Below are 21146 nucleotides of genomic sequence, written 5' to 3' on the forward strand. Positions count from 1 at the left end.
ACATAGAAGAAAAGAAAAACATTTTTGTTTGAATTATCTAAATAACCCTAAAACAGAAAACTAAAGCAAACCTAAGCTCTAGTACACAAGCCTCTCTACGAGTTTGAATAACCCACCCATGGGGCACATAAAGTTTCATACAAACTGTACGGAGCGGCAGGCATTTAAAAGAGGTAAAGAAGGCGATGGCAGTAATAGATGAATGAGTGAAACAAACTTGGCGCCATTTTTCAAGCGGATAACTTTACATTTATGCTTTATGCGTGGCCGTATCTGTTGGCAGTAACCAGGATCTGTTCTTAGAAGTTCGATTCTTGCACACATCTGTGTCTTCCATCTCATATTTCACCTGGCTTCGCCCCGGGGTGGCTCTAGAAGGGGAAGGGTGGTAGAAGCGCATCTGAAATTTCTACCAGCGGCCCCAGCAGCGCCGAAAAGGCCCTCTCACCCAGAGAGTTTCCTACATACTTTTAGTATGAAACTCTATGCTCTCAACTCTCCGCGGCACTCATTAACCTCAAGTTAGGTTAACTACTTCAATGCACGACTGAGCAACTATATAATACGTTTATTAGGGCAGAAATTCATAATTGGCTCGAATAGAGCTAAGATGCAATAGATGCAAGGCAATTATTGGGTTTATATTCACCTCTATGTGCGTTGCCGGCCCACCAGAACACAAAAACCCCGTTTCCGGCACACCGGACATGGTGATTGGGGTGGTGGTACCAGTCAGATGCCACTTGCCCACTCAGGCGTTTGGCCAGAAAATGAATGCTTTACTGAGATAAACTTTTCAATTTTTTGTGAAAAATATATATAGAGAGAGATTTGGAATGCATTAACAGTAGACGCCTCGTAAAATAGAGGTGCAGGATAGTATAAACAAGTAAAAAAGGTAAAATAAACACAATTGCAAGGGAATTAGTAAGTATAACAGAGAGAGAATGTGGTGCAGACAAAGCAGTGAGCAAAACGCACGTAGGTTTCAAGGGGAAATCTAGAATGGTCAAATGACAGCTAGCATGGCAGACGACCTGATTCTAGAATGAACGAGTGTAACCGGTGTAACATATGGCAAAGATCCCCGTGGCAGAATCCCAGTACATTCACCCCGAACGATAAAATTAGTGTAGCAGACAGTGGGAGGTTTAGCCAGTTACATGTACCTTCTAAGCACCTCCGTTGTATGGAGGAGATTCATTGGCAGGAAAGGAAAAAATTACCGATTGTTTCTGGTTTGTTGCAGAATGCACGTAGAGGTGAGGGGGCCAGATCACAGCGGTGCAAGTAAAACCTTAAATTTGGCACAGGACAGCAAAAACTGGTGAGGGTGACTTCGCAGGCTCATGACAGGCTTATGCTGCACTTCCACAGGTTGCTTCACATAAAATAGAATCTTCCTCTATCACTCTAAATTCTATCCATTACAAGGATAAATATGGAGCCAATTGCAAGGGGATGTAATTTGTGACCTGCAAAACAAAGTTAATCAAGCATTCATTTCGATTTTTTTTAACAATCTTTATTATCTATTACTCCCGTTTTTCTTCCATTATTACTCTAACCTCACCTAACCTCTGGCTTCAAAGTTCACCCAGACCCCAACCTCAGTCAACTGGACGTTCCTTTCATTTGTCTTTACACTACATCTACAAAAATATCCCTAAAAAATTCTCATTCACTGCATCTTGTCCTGCTCAATCCACATGAACCTTGGACCACTATACTAACTCGTGTGCTGATTTACTTTTGATTTTCCACTTTCCTGGCCTTTTAGCATCCAGAGATTTTTTTGTTTCCATTTTCCAGTTTTCACTTCCCATTTTTGCCATTCATTTATTTTACACTCCTTTATTTTATTTTACATGTGCGTATCTGGGTGTGCCACGTTCCTTTCTTCTATAATTGGGTCTCAAGTGTTTCTAAATATTTGCACTGTTTCTGATTCTAGGGCTGAAACTTATTTTTGCCCCATGTGTCATTAAAAAAAATATCGCAGAATCAATTAGCTAATGCAAGGATAGTGAACAGCTTTCTCTTAATTCAGCCGCATCAAAGGTCCCTAAACTGATTTGTTACCAAGAGTCTGCACCAAAGTTATGCACGTCTGCATCTTGTATGTGGGCACGAAAAAATCGGTAGCATGCATGGAGGAGCACCTGCCACCGCTAAAGTTCCTAGAACTACACTGCAAGCCTATCAGTGGATGCATATGCAACCCTCTCATCCAACAGAGCATACAAATGGCCTGATCACTGCTCTCTTCCCAAAACACAGCCAAGCCTCACAGTTGGGCAGCTCGCCCGCACCTTGCAGCTGCCAGCGACAACAGTTGGGCTCTGGGATTATGAGTCAAATCCGCGGGTAATCTGTTAACTCTTCACACTATCCCAATATATGTGTAAAAAATAAATACCTGATTGCGTCAGACACTCCATGGGAAGTCCAGGAAAGGTACTAATAGAGTTGCCATGGTATACATCTCCTCTTTGGGCAGTTCATGAGCGATAAAAACATGCTGTGTGAGGATGCCGAAACTCCAGAAAGTTCCTTACATATTATACCTTGGCTCGGCAGCTGTTAGCTGTAAAGCCATAACATCTGTTTCCTTTCTGCAAAAGGCTAGTCCTATGTATGTCAGCTTTTCGCCAATACGCCTGTAAGCAGCAGTACATTTCAATCTCATCGTCAGCAAGTATGTCATTTCCCTACATCAGTCGTAATATGTGCTGTGCCACAATTTTACCATCTAGTGTGCAACCCAGGCCGTCCTCCAGTTTCCACGCCAGTACCAAAGGCAGTGACGACATGAGGTGTTGGGGAAGAGCATGTGAAAGAATGAGGCAAATGCTACAATGTTACAACCAGCAGCTTGTTCCAGTGAGTGGACTGTGGCATGGATGGCAGGGAAAGAAGAGGTGACACGGCAAGCAACGTGTTCGTTAAAGAAGATGAAGGTGCCGAGGTGTGCTGGAATTGGAAATCAGTTCACACTCGCGTATTTCAAAGGACATCCATGTGTTACACTGGGTACGGGTGAACACAAATTAAAGGCCCTCTGAATATCCGTATTTGACAAATTTAACGTTTTTTTTAGAGAACGCAGGTGATTACTGAAGGCATGGGTTCATCCGCTGCAAGGTTACGCAACATCAAATATACAGTTGTGAGTGTGTATGCTCCACTGACATCAGACTGTGTTGGCCAATGACTGCTCAGTAGTGCTCTTCCGAATTCTCTTTAATTAAAACAACACCTGTCAATATCTTGACCATTACAAGGGAAACTTGAGGGGTATTAAAGCTGTGACATACAGCAAATTCATCCCCACCCCCAATGTTTTGCGCAACACAAAGAACACTACGTCTCGTATTATTTTATGAGAATGTCTGGTCTGTTCGCGTAGGCACACCATTTTTCCAATCTGTGAATAAAATTTTCAAAAGAAGAAAGGAGGGAACACAATCAGACAGCCTGATTTTTTCATACATCTTGAACTTTCTGCTCACACCACCTGCATTTGATTGAATTGAGAGGTTTAACACGCTGTTGCCGCACAGGTGATGAGGTGTGCCGTAGAAGAGGGCTCTGTATTAATTTTGACCACATGGGGATCTTTGACGTGTGCCAAAATCTCAACCCATTTGCATTTCCAGTGTGCCACCAAAAAATATGCACCCAGACCTACATCCCGGCTACTGAAAGCGCGAAGTCAAGCGCACGAGACCATCTATGGAAAGCATGCAGATGTCTCCTATACGGACGCTAGCACCTACCCCAATGGACAGCATCAAGTAGCCGTAGTCACCACCAAGACCACCCTCATAGCTTCTGCAACAATCGAGACGTCGTCAACATGGATTGACGAAGAGTTCGCCATCGCATTAGCCCTCATTCATACAAAGAACCCCGTCATCGTCACAGATTCTCAAGCAGCCCGCAGAAGCTTCCTAGCCGGAAGGGTGGCCCTCTCAACTTTGAAACTACTGTCTCAGCATCAACTCTGCCAGAAAGTCACCCTCATTTGAACTCCTGGCCATTCCTCACTGACAGGCAATAACTTTGCTCAGCAGCAAGCCTGCGACCTGTCCCTCCAGGCTATTGAGGATACCGCACCGTCTGTCCCTCTACTGACTTTTCAAGATATTACACAATATTACTGGTTTGAACGGCAGCACTTCCATCCTCCACATCCTAAACTCTCAAAAGAAGAAGAATCCCTACTTCGCCTACTGCAGAGCAATACCTTCCCTCACCCAGTCCGCCTTCATCGCATGTTTCCAACGCAATTTCCGGCCGAATTTAAGTTCTGCTTACAACCCGGTACTCTTCCTCACATCATATTAGAGTGCAAGCACAACCTCAATCTCCCCTCCCCCCTCTTCCATCCCCCCTTCCCAACCCTGAGTTGTGGGAGAACCTGGTGACCAGCAGCGATCTGGATGTCCAGACACTTTTGGCCTCCAGAGCGAAGGCTGCCCGCTCATCACACGGCTTCCTGGAATAAGGAACCACTCCCACTTCACCAGCATCAATAAAACGTTTTTCACTCACCTACTCACTCCAGTGTGCCATCAGTACTGTAGCAAAGTTTGTGAAGGATCATGTTGATGGTCTTGCACAGGGTGATAAAGACGGCATTTTTTACTGTGTAATTTTTTTTTGCAGTGTCTGGAGTTACGTATGACGTAACCTAAAACAGAAATTAGAGTTATAGCCGATGGAACCCAAAATGTAACTTAAAGTAACGGCCAACAGAACTTTAACTCATGTTTTTAGTTACGTCCATTATATCCGACGTAACCTATAATGGAAGTTCGAGTTACGTGCAATTTAACTTTACCCAAATGCTTCGAGTTACGTCTAGCGTAGCCTCACGTCCAGCGAAATTTTAAATTGAAATTAAAGTAAAGTCTAATGCAGGGTTAAGGAAAAACAAAGTTAGGGCTGATGCAGCCAAATTACAGGAATGCCCTATATTATTTCCGCAACCTACCTTTATGATACATGGCGTCAATTCAAACACAACCGGATGGTCCGACCCGGTGCAGCATCGGTAAATTATAGTTCAAACTTCACCCTTCTGTGTTTCCACATTGGTCCTTTCCTGTTTTTCTTTTTTTTTAATTTTCACGTTGGTTGAGCTGTCTGGAGCATGTCACCCGTGCCCTATGCGGATTCCTGCAGCGATGTCGGTTCGAATACTGTCGAATGCATGGAAGTATTTTTAAATTTATTAGGATTGAAGTATTAAAAAACACCTAAAAGAAAAGGAAAGGATGGGAATTCATAAAATAGAACCTTTCGCCGCAGGCACACTGCCCGTAGCTCTTGCCGAGAACCAAATCAACACGAGCAAAGAGTCTTTTAACCAATACAATTATAATTGATTAGGTGCAGTAAAAAGAATTCCCTGGAACTCGTCTCCAGCATGGAAGCAGACGAAAGGGTGCAGTTTCAACTATAATTTACTAATGTGGCACCGAATTGCATCTAACGCAGCAACATTGTATGCTGTTTTTATATGATGCCACGTATTGTAAAATGGACCATTTTTCGTATTGTAAAATGGACTACTTGACCCTACATCGAATGTCACTTTAATTTTCTTTTCGTTATTATTATGTTTTACTGGCCAATCTTGGTCAATCTCTCTAAGTGGTATGCTTGGGGCTTCACTGTCGCAACGACCTTTACTCCATCATTGTTGCTGTAAGTGGGAGCTTCTTTTCTTTTATTGCAAGGGTTAATCATTGCCCCATCATGCGTTGTATCAGTAGCTTCTTGACGTAGTTTGAATGAGTAAAGGATATAAGGCGCGTTCGTAGCATTTGATTCTGTCTCGGTTTTGTGGCGCCAGTGTGTAATTTAGAGAAAAATGTTTTAACACCTGGCGGAACACATATTTTACACACTCTATTGAGGACATCCTGGTACGGACACTGTAGGTACAGAACACGATATAAAGGTGTGGGAAAAATCCCAGAAACCAGGGCATCAGAAATAGACTCGCGTGAAGCAGTAAATATGTACTCAAGGCTAAACGGAGCCTGTAAGAAGCGAAACGTGTCAACCACTTCTGTGAGGAAACGTCGCGGGCTTCGGGCTGCGTCCACAGACAGCGAAGACACCACAATATCAGGGAGAAAATGTGCAAGACGTATTTGCAGTACAGCTTTCAAAAAAGGATGTTGAACATCTCGAAAGTAGAATAAACGAGAAAGAAGCTGCCAAAGAAACAGATGAACAAGCCCAAGTCCCCCTCGCACAACCGGAAGAAAAAGGTTATTGCGACACATTGGCTCACAACGCGAACACCAAATGAACGTTGCAAAAACCCGGTGAAAAGCCTGTATCCTCAGTCATGAGCAATGTAACACCTGTAGGACATAAAGACGTCGGGTCACAAGAAACGTGTTACACGCCCGAGCACGAGAAAAGATGGACAGCTGCCGTCCCCGCCAGTCATTTACTTGGCGCTGTAGCTTCACCGCCTGCTCCGACCAATGCGAGTCAGTATTGCGAAACTGCGAGAGGGGTACTCCTAAATAAGTTAGGTCTCTATTCCAATTGATTTCGGCAAAACAATCGGGTGTGGTTCCCCATTCTCCCAACCAAAATCCGCAGCTTTTCTCGAAATTCAGGGCTGCACCTGAAACCTCGAAAAATTCTTGTGTAATGGCAAGAGCATTCTCCACACTGGCCTTGTCAGTACAAAATAAAGCGACATCATCGGCATATGCTAAAATTTTCACTTCGAAGGACGATAGCGTGAACCCTCTAACATTATTGTCCTCTGTTATGCGCATACATAATGGTTCAAGATATAAGCAAAACAGGAGTGGTGATAATGGGCACCCTTGACGAACCGATGAAAGAAGGTGGATTGGTTGGGTTAGTCAATTGTTGACTATCACTCTTGTCGAGCCATTAGCATAACATATTTGAATACCTTCAGTAAGCAAAGATCCTGTGTTCACATGCTGTAGAGCACGAAACAGGAATTGGTGACTGATGCGATCGAATGCCTTTGCCAAATCTAGTTATCTAGTTGTACTAAGGGGTCTGTTTATAGCTTATTGGTTGACAGACTGTCGGCTCTGTACTCGACCAGAGCCAATTGATCACTGCTTTGTAGACTGCAGAGATACTGTCTTTTTCTGGGACATTTTACAGCGAACGCTCAAAAAAGACATGGATATTACGCCTTTCTCTATCCGATTTTTGCCATTCGACTATGGTGAGCCGCCTTATGACATGTTCGTGTTGATTGGTTTGTACAGTCCGTGGCAATGCCGCTTAGGCATGCTGAGCCACCAAGATCAACTATCCTATTTCCAAGAAACTGTGGCATTTGTACATAGTGTGTATAGTTCTCTTGACCAACCACCTGACTGGTTCCCTCTTTTGAACGCTTGTGTGTGTTTGCCTGAATTTTGATGTATATGTGCTTCTCATAACTTCAGTGTACGTATTCTTTTGTTTGCTTGTATTCCTCGTACTGCAACGTCTGAGCGCATTCTTCCATGTAATAAAGAAAAAAAAAAGTTTTGTGACGCAGTGGGAAGAGCACCATGTACCATCGCGTTCCGCCCACAGGGTCGTGGGATCGAAACCGGGCGCCGCTAACTATTATTTTTTTTATAGTGTAGGGGGAGGGGTGTGGACGAGAGAGGGGCATCGGAGAGGAGAGGGGGTGAGCGGTGGAGAGCGCAGCTCGAATTCTCCCATGTAATAAAGAAAAAAAAAGTTTTGTGGCGCAGTGGGAAGAGCACCATGTACCTCGCGTTCCGCCCACAGGGTCGTGGGATCGAAACCGGGCGCCGCTAACTATTATTTTTTTTATATAGTGTAGGTGGAGGGGTGTGGACGAGAGAGGGAGAGGAGAGGGGGTGAGCGGCGGAGAGCGCAGCTCGCGCGGCGAGGAGAATGGGGGACGGGCGGACGACAACAACGCCGACACTGGACAAGGCGAGTGAATGAGATGCCGTCGCATCTAAAAGGCGTCAGTCGCTGCTGTTCTATATTTATTTTTCGCACATACCACCTTGGGGATTGGCCAGGATCGGGGTCGAGCCCACTTCTGCAGCGTGCATCTAGCTGGCGTGGGTGGAGTGTGCTTTCTTTTACACGTCCATGCCCATACGCACACAGTCGGTTTGGAATATTCACACTGGGCCACACTAGAGCCACTAGATGAAGTTTATTTAGTGGCTCTAGGCCACACATTTGAATAAGGCGCAAAAAACCTTGCTTTTTCAGCTTACCTCCAATTCTGTCATCGTCACGCTCTGACGACAAGAAGTGATACCGATCTATTTTCCAATGTACGTTAGTAACGAATAATAGCTCTTTTCAAGCAATGATTTGCCAGCTGAGCCGCTCAGAGCAGCAGCAGAGCAGCAGACCACAAAGTACGAGCATACGTCTACGAATCTTTGTGGATGGAATCGACGCCGAATAGAAACAAGAACCAGAAAAGCATTGAAGGGCTCTGCAAAAACTAAGCAGCAGCCACTCAAAAAAAAGAAAAAATGAAGCAAATTATAATAAATTTTTGTTTGGCTTTTAACTAGTGTCATAATACTGTGGGTCACCTGGGTTACGGCAGAGTTTCTGGGGTTACGGTACCTGACTTGGGTACTTATCAATCTCTGGGGTCTTTTGTAGAGATCATGTAGGGAATTATCAGTTACTTGGGGAATTATGGGGGAACTAAGCATGGAGGATGGAACTAAGGGCTGCAGTTTGGCCGTTTGGCTTGCAAAAATAAGCCGCAAGCCGCGCAAGCCGCGAGCCAGGCGGCCAAGCCAAGAAAAAGCTTTATTTGTAGTTGCTGTTGCTGTTGCTGTCTGAACGTCTGAACCATCTGAGCCACAGAACAGGGAGGATTTTTCTGAGCCGTACTGAACTCCATGAACTCCGGTGAACGGTAGTGCGGTTGCTCCGGCGTTAGCTTGATTTATTGACCCGTCCTGACTGACTGCAGGTGATAGCTGATCACGGCTTTCACGTCGCCCGCAAGCAGCGATGGCTTCGCTTGTTGCCGATTACGGTTCTTCTGCGTCAGACTCGGAAGAAAAAAGTGACGAAAGTCGAGAAAGGTGCACAATAAACAAATACATTTATCTTGTTCCTGCACATTCCAAATGTTGATCAGTCTAACTAAACGACTTTGTAATTTCAGGTCATTGAAGTGAGTGCATATTTTAAGCTGTTTTAACGAAAGGTATAACGTCTGACCGTAATATTTCGCGTGCACTCGAACCCGTTCGACTTGCTTTGCATTTCCGTCTTGTTACTCGCAGTTCCCCGGACAGCGACGAGGAGAGGCCAAATAAGGAACCAGGCGTGAAAAGTAATGACCGGCCAAAGCTGCCGGGCCCGTCCTTCCAGCTGACGACCTCGTCGGTCTTCAGCAACCCTTTCCGCGAAGAAGAGGTCGCGCAGGCCACTATCCTCGAAAGACACGTCAAAATGACGACACCTGTTAGCCAGCAGACGACAGTGAACGGGAAACAAATATGCTGGAATTACAGGTGCGTGGAACCGCGCAACCTGCCGTTTATAGCGTAGCCGGAGTGTTATTCACAGTGTGAAGCGAGGGCCCATCGGGATATATAGGTCACATGCAGAAGATTGCCTTAACCCCTTAAGTGCTTTATTTTTTTTAGAATTTCCCGACCAAAAGTGCCTATTTTTTTTATTGCTGATTTCGAATCTGATTGTACTAAAAAGTAGCTAGTCGATGTTGAAAAAATATTTGTACCCCACAGTTAGTCAAATCAACACAATAAAGTTTATTTCTGAAGAATACATAGGAAACCAGGTACCTGCTGCTAACAAAATTAAAAACTTTATAAATAGAACAGTTGCAGATGCCACATCTTTCTTCACTTGTGTAGGCTAAGCACCTTTGCAATAGCAGGAGTGCAAGGAATACCCACATCTCTTCCTTTGTCACTGGTACCCATTTTTTGAGGCGGGAGTGATCACTGGGAGGAAAGCATTTCAACTTTTCAGCCGCTTTGCGATTGGTTTTGTCTACCACATATTATATAATTTCATCGTCTAGAAACTGCTGAATATATTTTATAATGTCACCCGGCGATGACAATATGAAAGTCTTGCCTGGAATGGCCAAGAATGGAAAGCGATGAGCCTTCACAGGAGGATTGTCCACATAAAGCAGGATCCACTCGCGAGCAGTCGCGATGTTCGCTTCCCCGCTGTCTTTGTCATCACCGGAGGAGCTGCTCAATTCACCGTCATCGCTGTCTTCACTTCCAGAGACAAGATAAACATCTGTATCCGAATCAGCATCACTTGAAGAAGATGACGAAAATGAACAGCTTCTTTTTCTAGTTGACGGGCCAGCTATGCATGGGTCGGCGCCACCGCACGCCATATTTTCATACAAAAAGCGCGCCTTGCCGCAGGAGAAAACTAATTTGTCGAGTAAATGCTGCCATCTAGTGGATGGCACGCAATATAAGCCGCAGACGAGCGCTTCTCGTCCTGAACAGTATAGGGCAGTACCTATTCCGCTAAGACGAGCTCTGCTCGTCCAAAGCAGTTTGGTGACAGTTTGGGCAGGACGAGCTCTGCTCGTCCAAAGCACTTAAGGGGTTAAAGGCCACCATGAACATTTCTTTTACACCAAGTGTTAGCGTAGCTGAAAAGGCGACACAGTACACCTCCTCTCACTGAAGATGTCCCCTGCAGGTAATGTGTGAACGCAGTCATCATTCGATGCAAAGCTAAACTATGACACGTGCAAAAAATGTACGGCTGAAAACTACTGCTGCACAATGCGGACAGACATATCGCCCCAGGCTTCTGCGAAACCAGGACGATATTGTCGGAGCTTGGGTTAGCACGTATAGCTCAGCCGAACATTTATGCCTTGGAGGAAATAAAAATCCACAGTTTACCTCTCGTTGAGGAAACCATTGAAATTGCAAAAATGAATAATCTGACTGGGAAAGTTAGGAAGCCAGTATTCCTAGTATTGGTACTGCAGCATGCAGGGCTTTATGAATTCTTCGCCAATCCCCCCACATTGGCGTGTCAGAGTTTAATTTTTTTTTTTCACACACAAATTACCACCTGCAAACTAATTTGTTACGGGGGTGTTCTGTAAGTGGGTATCAACCTGTGGCAGTTTTTCTCTTTTGCACACCAGATGAACCTCCAGATTTTTATTCATCTGTATTTCTGCCATTTATGGTTCTAGACAAGGCAAATTGTATTCTTGTATTCTTCAGTGTATGTATTCTTCAGTGACGTAAGACCTGAACAGTTGCGCCGAAAACTTGCTCTTGTTAAAAATTCACCATCCCTTCCTAAAGAAAGCCGACAGAAGTGCAAAAGCTAAAAGTGCGTCCAATCAATCGTCAAACTTTCAAAGATTGATTGATTATGGGTTTTAACATGCCGAAACTGTGCAGGTGGTGAGGCATGCCGTAGTGGAGGGCTCCAGATTAATTTTGACCATCCGGGGATCTTTAATGCGCACTGAAATATCAAATGCATGGGCAGTTTCGCTTTTTGCCTCCATTAGAAAAGTGGCCGCCACAATGCAACCTTAGCAGCGCAATGCCTTAGCCACTGAGCCACCACGGCGGGTTAAACCTGCAAAGACCCAAATCGCAAATGAAGAAACAACCCATGCGACGATTTTTCGTGCATTAAGTAAATGCATCATATACAAACGATCTAAATATATTCCGATATGTAATTGATGGGATAAAGGTATACTATACTCCTTCTTCATGACCGATGCGTGTATTGTCTTATCTGGAACCGTTCCTTTTTCGCGAATTTCAAGTAACCATTTTGACACAATGGAAGGCCGGTTTCACACACGTGCTGTGCGTCCAGAGATTTTATCCGAGCTTTTTGGTCGACCAGCCGGTCCATGGGGAAATGCATTCGTGTTTTTACGGAATGCTACATCAGTCCCACTAAGAAAACCTTTGCTTTAATAGGTGAACGTGTTGTCTAGTGGTTACGACTCCCACTTTGCAACTACCCCAGGAATGAAAAGTGTGCTTTATTTTTCAAATATTTGTTAGTGGGGTCTACACGCCCAAAAATTTGGAAGTTTTGGTTACTGCAGCAAATATTTTAAGCCCAAAAGTATCCATGCGTCAAAAGTGACCACACGCATGGCAAATATTTCGTTTCCTAGTATGGTTTAACATCCGTGACCTTAGGTAGAAGTTGCTCTATAGACTGTGGACAAGGCACCGCCACTTTGCCTCAGCCTCTGAGCTTCCCACCAACCAACTGATGTTCTACAAGTGCTAGAAATATTGACTTGCTTATGGCAAAGTTGGTAGCACACCATTATTCATAGTGTATACACAGGTCTGCACAGTCGTTATAGATTGCGTTCTGATTTTAAAGAGCTGTCGAGGCCTACTTTTTAACTTTTAATCTTTCGTTAAAAACGGTGCATGGTAGGTTTGCTTGACTCGCTTTTTAGCGGTTTTGATGAATGTGTGAAATAAACTTTTATTTGCTGAAAAAGACCTGCTTGGAACTTGGGCCTGGATGTTCTGAGGTATGCAGCAAATTTTAAAAAATTCTGTATGTTAGGGACACTTTGAGTACCTAATAAAAGGTTGGCTTGAGAGCCGAACTGTCCCTTTGGATTGCTTGACATGAGCTATACCACCGCGCACCCATATGCACCTTTAACATAGCCAGAACACTTGTCCGACTTTGATCATCACTGAGCCATGAATCAAGCAAAGCTCAGACTTTTGCAGCTGTGACGTTTCGAGACAGTGATGTCACCTGCCATCTCAGCCAACTAATTTGCCTGAAATGTTGTTTCTTGCATCTACAGATTATGATATGCCTGTTGTGTGAGTAGTCTGCACGTGGCACAAGTCCTTGCTCTCTTTGGGATCATAGCTGTGGTGTGTGTGAACCAGACTTCTCTTTCAGGAAGGGCCGATGTCGCTTTGGCCACAACTGCAAGTACGTGCACGACAGCGACGTGGTGAACCTCCCTGGTACCGCGCAGGAGCCCGAACCAGCTGAACCAGAAGTGGTGGCTGCTTCGCCAGCTGGTGCAAGTAAGGGCCAGCCCTCACAGCCGCGCCAGAACAAGAGACCCGGGCTTTCAGACAGCATCGTCCCTTCCAAGAAGGCCATGAAGTTCTACCACAAGACTCAAGGCAAATCGTAGCGAGCGGTGCCAACAGACTCTGTTCCAGGGCAAATGTGTGCGTTTTGTGTGTGTGCATAGGTGTACATCGATGATTCGTGAGGACTTGTAGGTCTCCAGAGCACAGCAGTGTAGAACAAGCACTTCCTGGCTGTGAACATTATTGTAAAATAAATGCACGACTCCCATTTTACCACCACCATGCAAGAGGCTGCCAGTGCTTTTTGAAGTTTCATGCTTTTCCAAAGCTAGAAGCATCACTTATGTGTGTTTAATTTGATTGATTGATTTCAGGGGTTAATGCACCAATGCAACGGAGGCGATGAGGCGCGCTGTAGTGGAGGGCTCCGGATTAATTTTGACCACCTGGGGATCCTTAACGGGTGCCAAAATCTCGCACACACAGGCGTTTTTGTTTTTCACCTCCATCAGAAAAGCGGCGGCGGCGGTGGCTAGGAATCGAAGCCGGGTCCTCGTGCTCAGCAGCACACCTCAGCCACTGAGCCACCGCGGTGGATATGTATTTAAGTTGGCGCTTCTATCTTGAATGACGAGAGGAATTGTGATCCAAATGGTGATTTCGCTCCTCATGGTAGCAGGGAATGAGATAAAGGGCCACTGCACTTCTGATAATGACAATAACATTTCATGAGCAGTATCGCGGTCCCACTTATCAATCCAGTGTTCATGTGATGACAGGCAACTGCTGTCCCCATCCAAGGACACCACTGCTTTTTCACCAGACGCCCATGTATCCTTGCTAAAGGAGACCGGGGATCCTTGTTTTCGCTCACACATTTAAGCATGGGCAAAATGAGCCTTTTAGTCCACCGTTTTTCCGCCTTTAGTCCGCCTCACCAGGTAAAAACATGTTAGCAACAAAGAAGTCACTGAACAAGTCAAAGTTTTGACGTCCGAAATCCAAAGAGCTGAATTCTTACTGAAGTCTCAGACTTGTGGGCACTGAAATCTCAGAGACTCGCACCCAAATCTGCAACACCTGAACCCTGGGGCATAAATAGATGGAAGGAAACAAATCAGCCCATGCTGCCGCCTGAGGACATACCAGCCACTAACGTCCACCCAGTTTGTAAGAGGAGCAGTGGATATACCTACCACCCACACTGCTACACAACAACAACATTGACTCCAGTGGAGAAAATATCCCCAACCACACCCCAGGCTCGCCTCGGAAAAAAGTGCATAACTTCGTCGCATCCCATGCGACTTCAGTATATTTTTACCTTCTTCGCAATACACCTGATACACCTCCCCTCACCTGACGATGACCAAGCCTCCACAATGCAGCCACACCCCAAGATAACACCTCTAGCCCAGAGCAACAAAAACCGCCAACAGTGAACTGGGCCAAGATGGCAGCCACTGCCAGAGGTTTTCCGGAGTGAGGACACCTTAAAATAGCAACGACCCAGTCCAAGCTAGTTGCCAAATAAATGTTTTAAAGCGAAGCTTTTTACCTCTACCCCCCAAGGGTTCTGTCACAACGTTGGTGTCAACAGAAAACCCTTGCTAAACATATAAAAGAAGTTACTGGCACCGCCAGGAATCGAACCTGGAATGAATAGAGAAACAGAGCAAAAGCCCGTTTCCTTACTGACTAACCTACGAGCCCACGAGGAGACGGGGGAGACAGCCGATGCGCTCACCGAGCACATCTGTGAGTTTGCCCCCTCAGCGTCACGCGATCTCTCGCGCCACTGTGCGCACCGCCCACTGCACGTGTAACGGCCATGTGCACGCCTTGCGCATGCGCTAAAAGTTATAAAATTAAAGGAAGCTCACACCAACGCATGGCATCTCACTTCTCTTTCGTCTCTGTCGTCGATCTCGTCGCCTCCGTCGGTGACGGCAGAGACAGAGGAGGAATGAGACTGTCTAACACTGGATTTGAGCTTCCTTTAATTTTATAAAAAAAGTTTCCACCCATGTGCTTAACCAATACAACTCAACCAACCACTGTTCATGAATCACGCATTGATTTATCGTGGATGTGGTTTACAGCGTCACTTCCTGACCGCCTTCACAGGGCGCATTTTTTTTGTTCACTCTTAGTTATTACACCACTTCTTGCAAGTTACAGCAGGTTGCCAAAATGTTTTCTGGCCCTCCCCAGCTCGTGACAAGCATGGTGGCTTAGAAACATTGAAAATACTGTACATGCTTGCGGCACTGCATTTCTGTGTAAATAAAAGCTTGGGGGTGAAGTTGAAGTACAACGCTCTGAGGGCCCCTACTGTCACAGTGTGACCAACAAGCTCCGTACTTTGCATGCCTCCTTGTGCAAGGTTGTAAAAAGTTGTCGAGCAAGTGATCACAAGGCTTGCTGGGTTTTCCTACCCCTGAGCCCGAGGAAGCGCTGGGAGAAAAGGCCCAAACTGCCGGCAGGTGTTCCCTCTGTGGGTGCACAAATTTTTTCAGCTGATGTGCACAGAAGTTTTATCTCTGCATGTGCAGCAACAGAAGGATGCCTTTCCAAGAGCCACGTGCCTCCTCCCCCATGTAGTATGTGCAGGCTAACAGGGGTTCGTATCACAGGCCAACACAGAGTCGGTTACTTGTATAGAAACAAACACCGGCATTTATTTGACCCCATTCATGCAACACCTGTCCACACATGTACGCTCCTGGCCCTTGAACAGTACACATGCACGGTTGCGGACACTCCACTGCCAGAAAGCACCAATGAACATAATCATTCAAATAAGTGGAAACACATCATTGATCATTGTCTTTCTGAAGCTGCTCCAGCTTTTTAAACTGTGCTTATTTACAGAATATGTACATGAAAGCGGCACACTCTGCCCGTCACTGTTCAATCTGGGGGAAGAGGTCGGCGGTTTGGTTGGCCGGCATGGTGCCCGCACACCAGGTGCAGAGCCAGGCCTCGAAGGCTTCAAGCAGCCGGTTGTCCTGGTTGCTGCACAGGGCCCGGAAGTCCATCATCACGCCCCGCATGAACTGCTCGTCAATGGTGGCCGTGTTCTTCCACCGCTTGGTGATCATGTAGTTGTACGACCAGAGGAAGCCCACCTGCAAGCGAGTGCGAGGGGCATCAAATGACTGCGGGCTACGAAGAGGCTCTCCTCTGAGTTAGTCCCTACCACTGGCTGCTCATTTGCGAAGTGCTCGCACAGAGCATATTATTTTTCTTGCAGAGCATTTCGCTTTTGTACAAAGTTTAGGATCGTTTGTAAGCATACTGTCGCTGCCCTACGGGGGCAAGCAAGCCTTGCAAAGAGCTGTACTGCAATACCTAGTTGTGGCGATGCCGGGAGATGGGTTAAGAAAAATTGCTGTTTGCATCTAAAGGTGGGGGATTCAGCAGAAGCATGAGAAACTGCTCTCACCTAGAACAAACGCATTCACCCCCCCTTTCCAAAAGAAAAGATAGGAAGGCAAGCAGAGGGTTGGGTGACAGGTGCAGACGCAGCTCAACAATAGTAGGAAGTTTTGGAGTTGGAACAGCTAAGAGCTTATGGGAAAGGAAGACCCGAGAGCTTTCAAAAAAGAATTCAGAAAAGGAGAAAACATCACACCAAACATTGGCACCAGCACGTGTCCCCCTTTGACAGGTGTCAGAAGTCTCTCTCGTTTTGAGTCATCGTGTGAGCTAATGTGCTCACTGCAAGACACTTTTGTAGAAACATGAAGTAGGTCCCTGGACAGGGTGCAGTTCGAAGGGTCAGATTGCAAATCGGTCTCGCATTCAGTGAGTTGCGGGCTTACAAAGAATGTGAGCACGTTTGTCATTTAAACGAACAAGACAGCTGTTCACTGCCCACGGAGGGTTAAGCAGAAACCCATTGGCATGACGCACAGTCTCACCTTCTGATTGGTGAATGTCGGTTGTTCCTCACAGTGCTTCAGGCAGGGCTCCATTAGCTCAGCGCCGCAACAAGCCTGAAAGCGTTGTGAATACGGCAATGTAACTTTGCAACTCCAAGAAGGAAACAGACAGTGTTGAAATGGAGATAATGGTACTATGTTCATCAGGCCCCGTTCTCTGGCTTGCATTCTGCACTTTTAGTGATCGCATCGGTGTTGAATTCTTTTCTTTCAACACGCGACGGCAGCTGATGAAGAATAAATCTGCCTACCCCACCGCTGCCGTGGTGAGCTATTCACAAATGCTAGGCGAGAGAAAGAGAGAGAGAGAGAGAAGTAAACATTGCTGACATCCAAACCAAGGCATAGTAACAAAATAACATCGCACCAGTCATGTTGGATGAGGATAGGCACAAAGTTATCAAATCTGCGATAAGTAGACCAGTAATGTGGACTAAAAGAAAAGCAAGAATGTGGGCACAATGGCTGCATTCAAAAATGGGAGCTTTCGGCTCCAAGAAACGTCTCTGCTTCCAAGCTTCATCTGCTTCTTCACAAGGAACACCTGCCAAGAGAGAGAGAGAGAGAGAGAGAGAGAGAGAAACAATAACAAAGGAGCCACATGGTGGGACAAATGCCATTTTCATCCACTTTTTATTCTGTAAGAATTGCAGCGTGCACCAATCTGACTGGCGTTTCTACCTGTGAAAGCTGCTGTTGTGGTCTAGGGTAACGATACTACACCTGTAAACCCTAGGAGAACATTATGAGGCTTTCACACCCAGATGCCTCTCATTGCACCTGTGTTATTCGGCTCACGTGCTAAGCAGCACAAAACAAAAATTAAAGCCATTCCACTCAACATGAAAGCTGTCGGAAGTGCAGAGCAGTGATTCACCATAATGGGCCGTTGCGCCATTATCCGCTCACTGTTGCCACCCATCACACTCTTCGCTGCCCTGTCTTACTTACTCCCGATGAATTGAATGGAGTTTTGTCCAACGCGTTTCAAATTTTCCGCCTTCGCAGAGCTTGCGTGCCCCCTGCCTGAAACAATGCAAGTGGGAGGTTTCTTTTTTTTTTTTTTTTTTTTTGGGTGCTTGCTTCTCATTCGCACAAGCCGGCCCGGCGCCTTATAGCACAGTTTGGAAACATATTTTTTTTTTTCACTGCCATTTTTTTCTGCTTACTATTGTAAAAACCAACCCAATGAGTGTTCCTAACTAAATGAATGCGGGCGCTGCTGGTTAATTACATGTATTTTGCCTCAATTGTACCTGCAGTTTTCTTTGCCCTAAACAACAGGAAGATGTATGCAGGGTTCGTACAGGCTTGAAAAGCAAAAATTCAAGGCTTTTCAAGGACTTTCAAGGACCAGAAAACACATTTTCAAGGTCCCCATCTAACGTTTTATATGGGATTATTTATAACTTTTCCAACACAACGCAAAAGTTTTTTATTGCACAATATCTAAGCACATTAGTGTACATTTAGATAGTTGCTAACGGGTTCGTAAATGCTTCCCCAGCTTTATTTTTTATTTCGTGGCTGGTATTTAGAGGTTTTTCTTTTTCCTTTCTGTTTGCTGAGGCTGTTTGATTTTAAAACTTAGTTAATGTTGCCTGCATCTCCTCCTTTGCCAGCAAGAGTATCAGCTAAAATTAAATCCGCAAGTGTTGCTGCAAGGCAAGATGAACAATGTACACGTCCACCATCTGCACGTAAAAGCAAATGCAGATGGAGTGTATGAGGCACAGCAAACATGCAAGGAGCAAGCGTCCACAGACTAGATGGAAGATGCAAGATAGAGAACAGAAGCTGGCTTTCACTGGATTGTATCGTGACATACAATCCAGCTCGGCACCAATTTTACAGCCGCGAGGTTTTGGCGAGGAGGAGCCGATGCTTCTTGTCCAATCTGTCCAACAGGACAGTTACAGGGCGGGGAGGAATTGCGTACGAGCAAAGCGGAGTGAATGATTGAAAGGTGCTTGTTCCACTTCACGGCCAATCCTTTACTAGGTTATATGCCACGCTGGAGTTTATGCTTACGAACAGCACTGCTGACTCTTTGCCTCATGTTGCACCTCAGAGGTGGCACTGTAGGGCCAGAGGGGAGAGCGCTGGTCCTGAGCCATCAATTTCAGTTGGGATCAGACAGTCCTTTGTCAGCAGAGCTGACATGGATTGGGTTGACAAGTGCCTGCTCCCAATGTTGCCTTGTAATAATGAAAATCCACCAAACTTGTAATTTCACACAATACACTGAAACTTGATTGTTACAATGTTTCTTTACATTTGTTAGCACCTAAAATCCACGACAAACATCTTAAATTCTTGTGAAAAGACAGGGCCATTGATTCTCTCTGGAAAAATCAAGGGTTTTCAAGGACCATTTAAAAATTCCAGGACTTTCCAGGCCCTGAAATTGACACTTCTAAATTCAAGGGTTTTCGAGGCTTTCAAGGACCTGTGCAAACCCTGTGTATGACAAACCCCAGCACTTCGCAAGTTTCGAGCGGTTCATCATCATCATCATCACCACCAGCCTGTCTACGCCCACTGCAGGGCAAAGGCCTCTCCCATTATTCTCCACTTACTTCGGTCCTGTGCCAACTGTGACCAATTTATCCCCGCAAACTTCTTGATCTCATCTGCCCATCTAACTTTCTGCCGCCCCCTGCTGCGCTTGCCTTCTCTAGGGATCCACTCTGTTACCCTTAATGACCAGCGGTTATCTTGCCTTCGCATTACATGCCCTGCCCACGTCCATTTCTTCTTCTTAATTTCTACTAATATGTCTTTAACACCAGTTTGCTCCCTGACCCACTCCGCTCTCTTTTTGTCCCTTAATGTTACACCTATCATTTTCCGCTCCATTGCCCGCTGAGTCGTTCTCAATTTAAGTTGAACCCTCTTAGTGAGCCTCCAAGTTTCTGCCCCATAGGTGAGTACCGGTAAGATGCAGCTGTCATACACTTTCTTCTTCAGCGACAATGGTAGGCTGCTATTCATTATCTGAGAATGTCTGCCGTATGCACTCCACCCCATTCTGATCCTTCTAATTATCTCTGCCTCATGGTTGGGATTTGGGGTCACCACTTGGCCTAAGTAGATATATTGGCTTACGACTTCCACTGCCTCGCACCCTATCCCAAACTGCTGTGCTGTCCCTAGGTTATTGATCATTACTTTGGTTTTCTGCATATTAATTTTCAGGCCCGCGGTTCTACTCTGTTCGTCCAGTTCGGAAAGCATGCTTTGCAATTCGTCCCCCGAGTTACTTAGCAAGGCAACGTCATCAGCAAATCTGAGGTTACTGAGGTATTCTCCATTAACCCTTACTCCCACCTGTTCCCAATCCAATGTTTTGAATACTTCTTGTAAACATGCTGTGAATCCCATTGGAGAGATTGCGTCTCCTTGTCTGACGCCCTTCCTTATAGGTATTTTACTGCTCTCCTTATGGAGGATGATGGTAGCTGTGGACCCATTGCAGATATTTTCTAGTATTTTTACATAATGCTCATTGACCCCCTGGTTCCGTAGTGCCTGAATGACTGCTAAGGTTTCGACCGAGTCAAATGCTTTCTCATAATCTATGAAGGCTACATATAGGGGTTCAGTATACTCAGCGCACTTCTCTATCACCTGATTGATCGTGTGAACATGGTCCATTGTTGAATAACCTTTACGGAACCCTGCTTGTTTTTTAGGTTGACTGAAATCTAAGGTTGCAGAAATTCTGTGAGCGATTACCTTAGTAAGTACCTTGTAGACGACTGACAGTAAGCTGATCGGCCTGTAGTTTTTCAAGTCCTTCATGTCACCTTTCTTATGGATTAGGATGATGTTCGCGTTCTTCCAAGATTCCGGTACACTTCCGGTATTTAGGCATTTCGTATACAGGTTTGCCAGTTTTTCAAGTACAATTTCTCCGCCATCCTTCAAGAGGTCTGCTGTTATCTGATCCTCACCTGGTGCTTTGCCCCCTTTCATTTCTTTCAAAGCCTTCCTTACTTCTTCGGTCGTTACTGGTGGGATGCCTATCTCCTCTGAACTACTTTCTCGTTCGGCATTATCCTGGATGTCCCGGCTACTGTACAGGTCCCTATAA

The 21146-nt window shown here is 45.5% G+C and overlaps 2 protein-coding genes across 2 annotated transcripts in view; one reads left to right on the top strand and one right to left on the bottom strand.

The window, feature by feature from the left end:
- The first annotated feature begins 8898 nt into the window (after nucleotides 1-8898).
- On the top strand, nucleotides 8899-13390 carry LOC144145227 (uncharacterized). Its single transcript, XM_077676764.1, has 3 exons — nucleotides 8899-9107; nucleotides 9312-9542; nucleotides 12961-13390. Exons 1-3 carry the CDS (start codon nucleotides 9034-9036, stop codon nucleotides 13202-13204), a joined length of 549 nt encoding a protein of 182 aa, XP_077532890.1. The 5' UTR covers nucleotides 8899-9033; the 3' UTR covers nucleotides 13205-13390.
- A 2363-nt stretch (nucleotides 13391-15753) lies between these two features.
- The window catches only part of Iml1 (GATOR complex protein Iml1), a 54965-nt gene continuing 49572 nt past the window's right edge, over nucleotides 15754-21146 (bottom strand). The window contains exons 36-37 of the mRNA XM_077676765.1: nucleotides 17030-17104; nucleotides 15754-16234 (exon numbers count right to left, since the gene is read on the bottom strand). Of these exons, the coding sequence (XP_077532891.1) occupies nucleotides 16010-16234; nucleotides 17030-17104 (300 nt within the window). The 3' untranslated portion in view covers nucleotides 15754-16009. The remainder of the gene's footprint in view (nucleotides 16235-17029; nucleotides 17105-21146) is intronic.

Source organism: Haemaphysalis longicornis, unplaced genomic scaffold (genome assembly GCF_048455015.1).
Source record: "Haemaphysalis longicornis isolate Haplotype H1 unplaced genomic scaffold, Haemaphysalis longicornis Haplotype H1 scaffold_7, whole genome shotgun sequence".
NCBI lineage: Eukaryota > Metazoa > Arthropoda > Arachnida > Ixodida > Ixodidae > Haemaphysalis > Haemaphysalis longicornis.

Excerpts from the sequence above, each read along its gene's own strand:
- LOC144145227 (XM_077676764.1), top strand. The coding sequence starts at position 9,034 with ATGGCTTCGCTTGTTGCCGATTACGGTTCTTCTGCGTCAGACTCGGAA. Across the intron at positions 9,108-9,311 it reads AGTGACGAAAGTCGAGAAAG|TTCCCCGGACAGCGACGAGG; the intron begins GTGCACAATAAA and ends TGTTACTCGCAG. Across the intron at positions 9,543-12,960 it reads CAAATATGCTGGAATTACAG|GAAGGGCCGATGTCGCTTTG; the intron begins GTGCGTGGAACC and ends CTTCTCTTTCAG.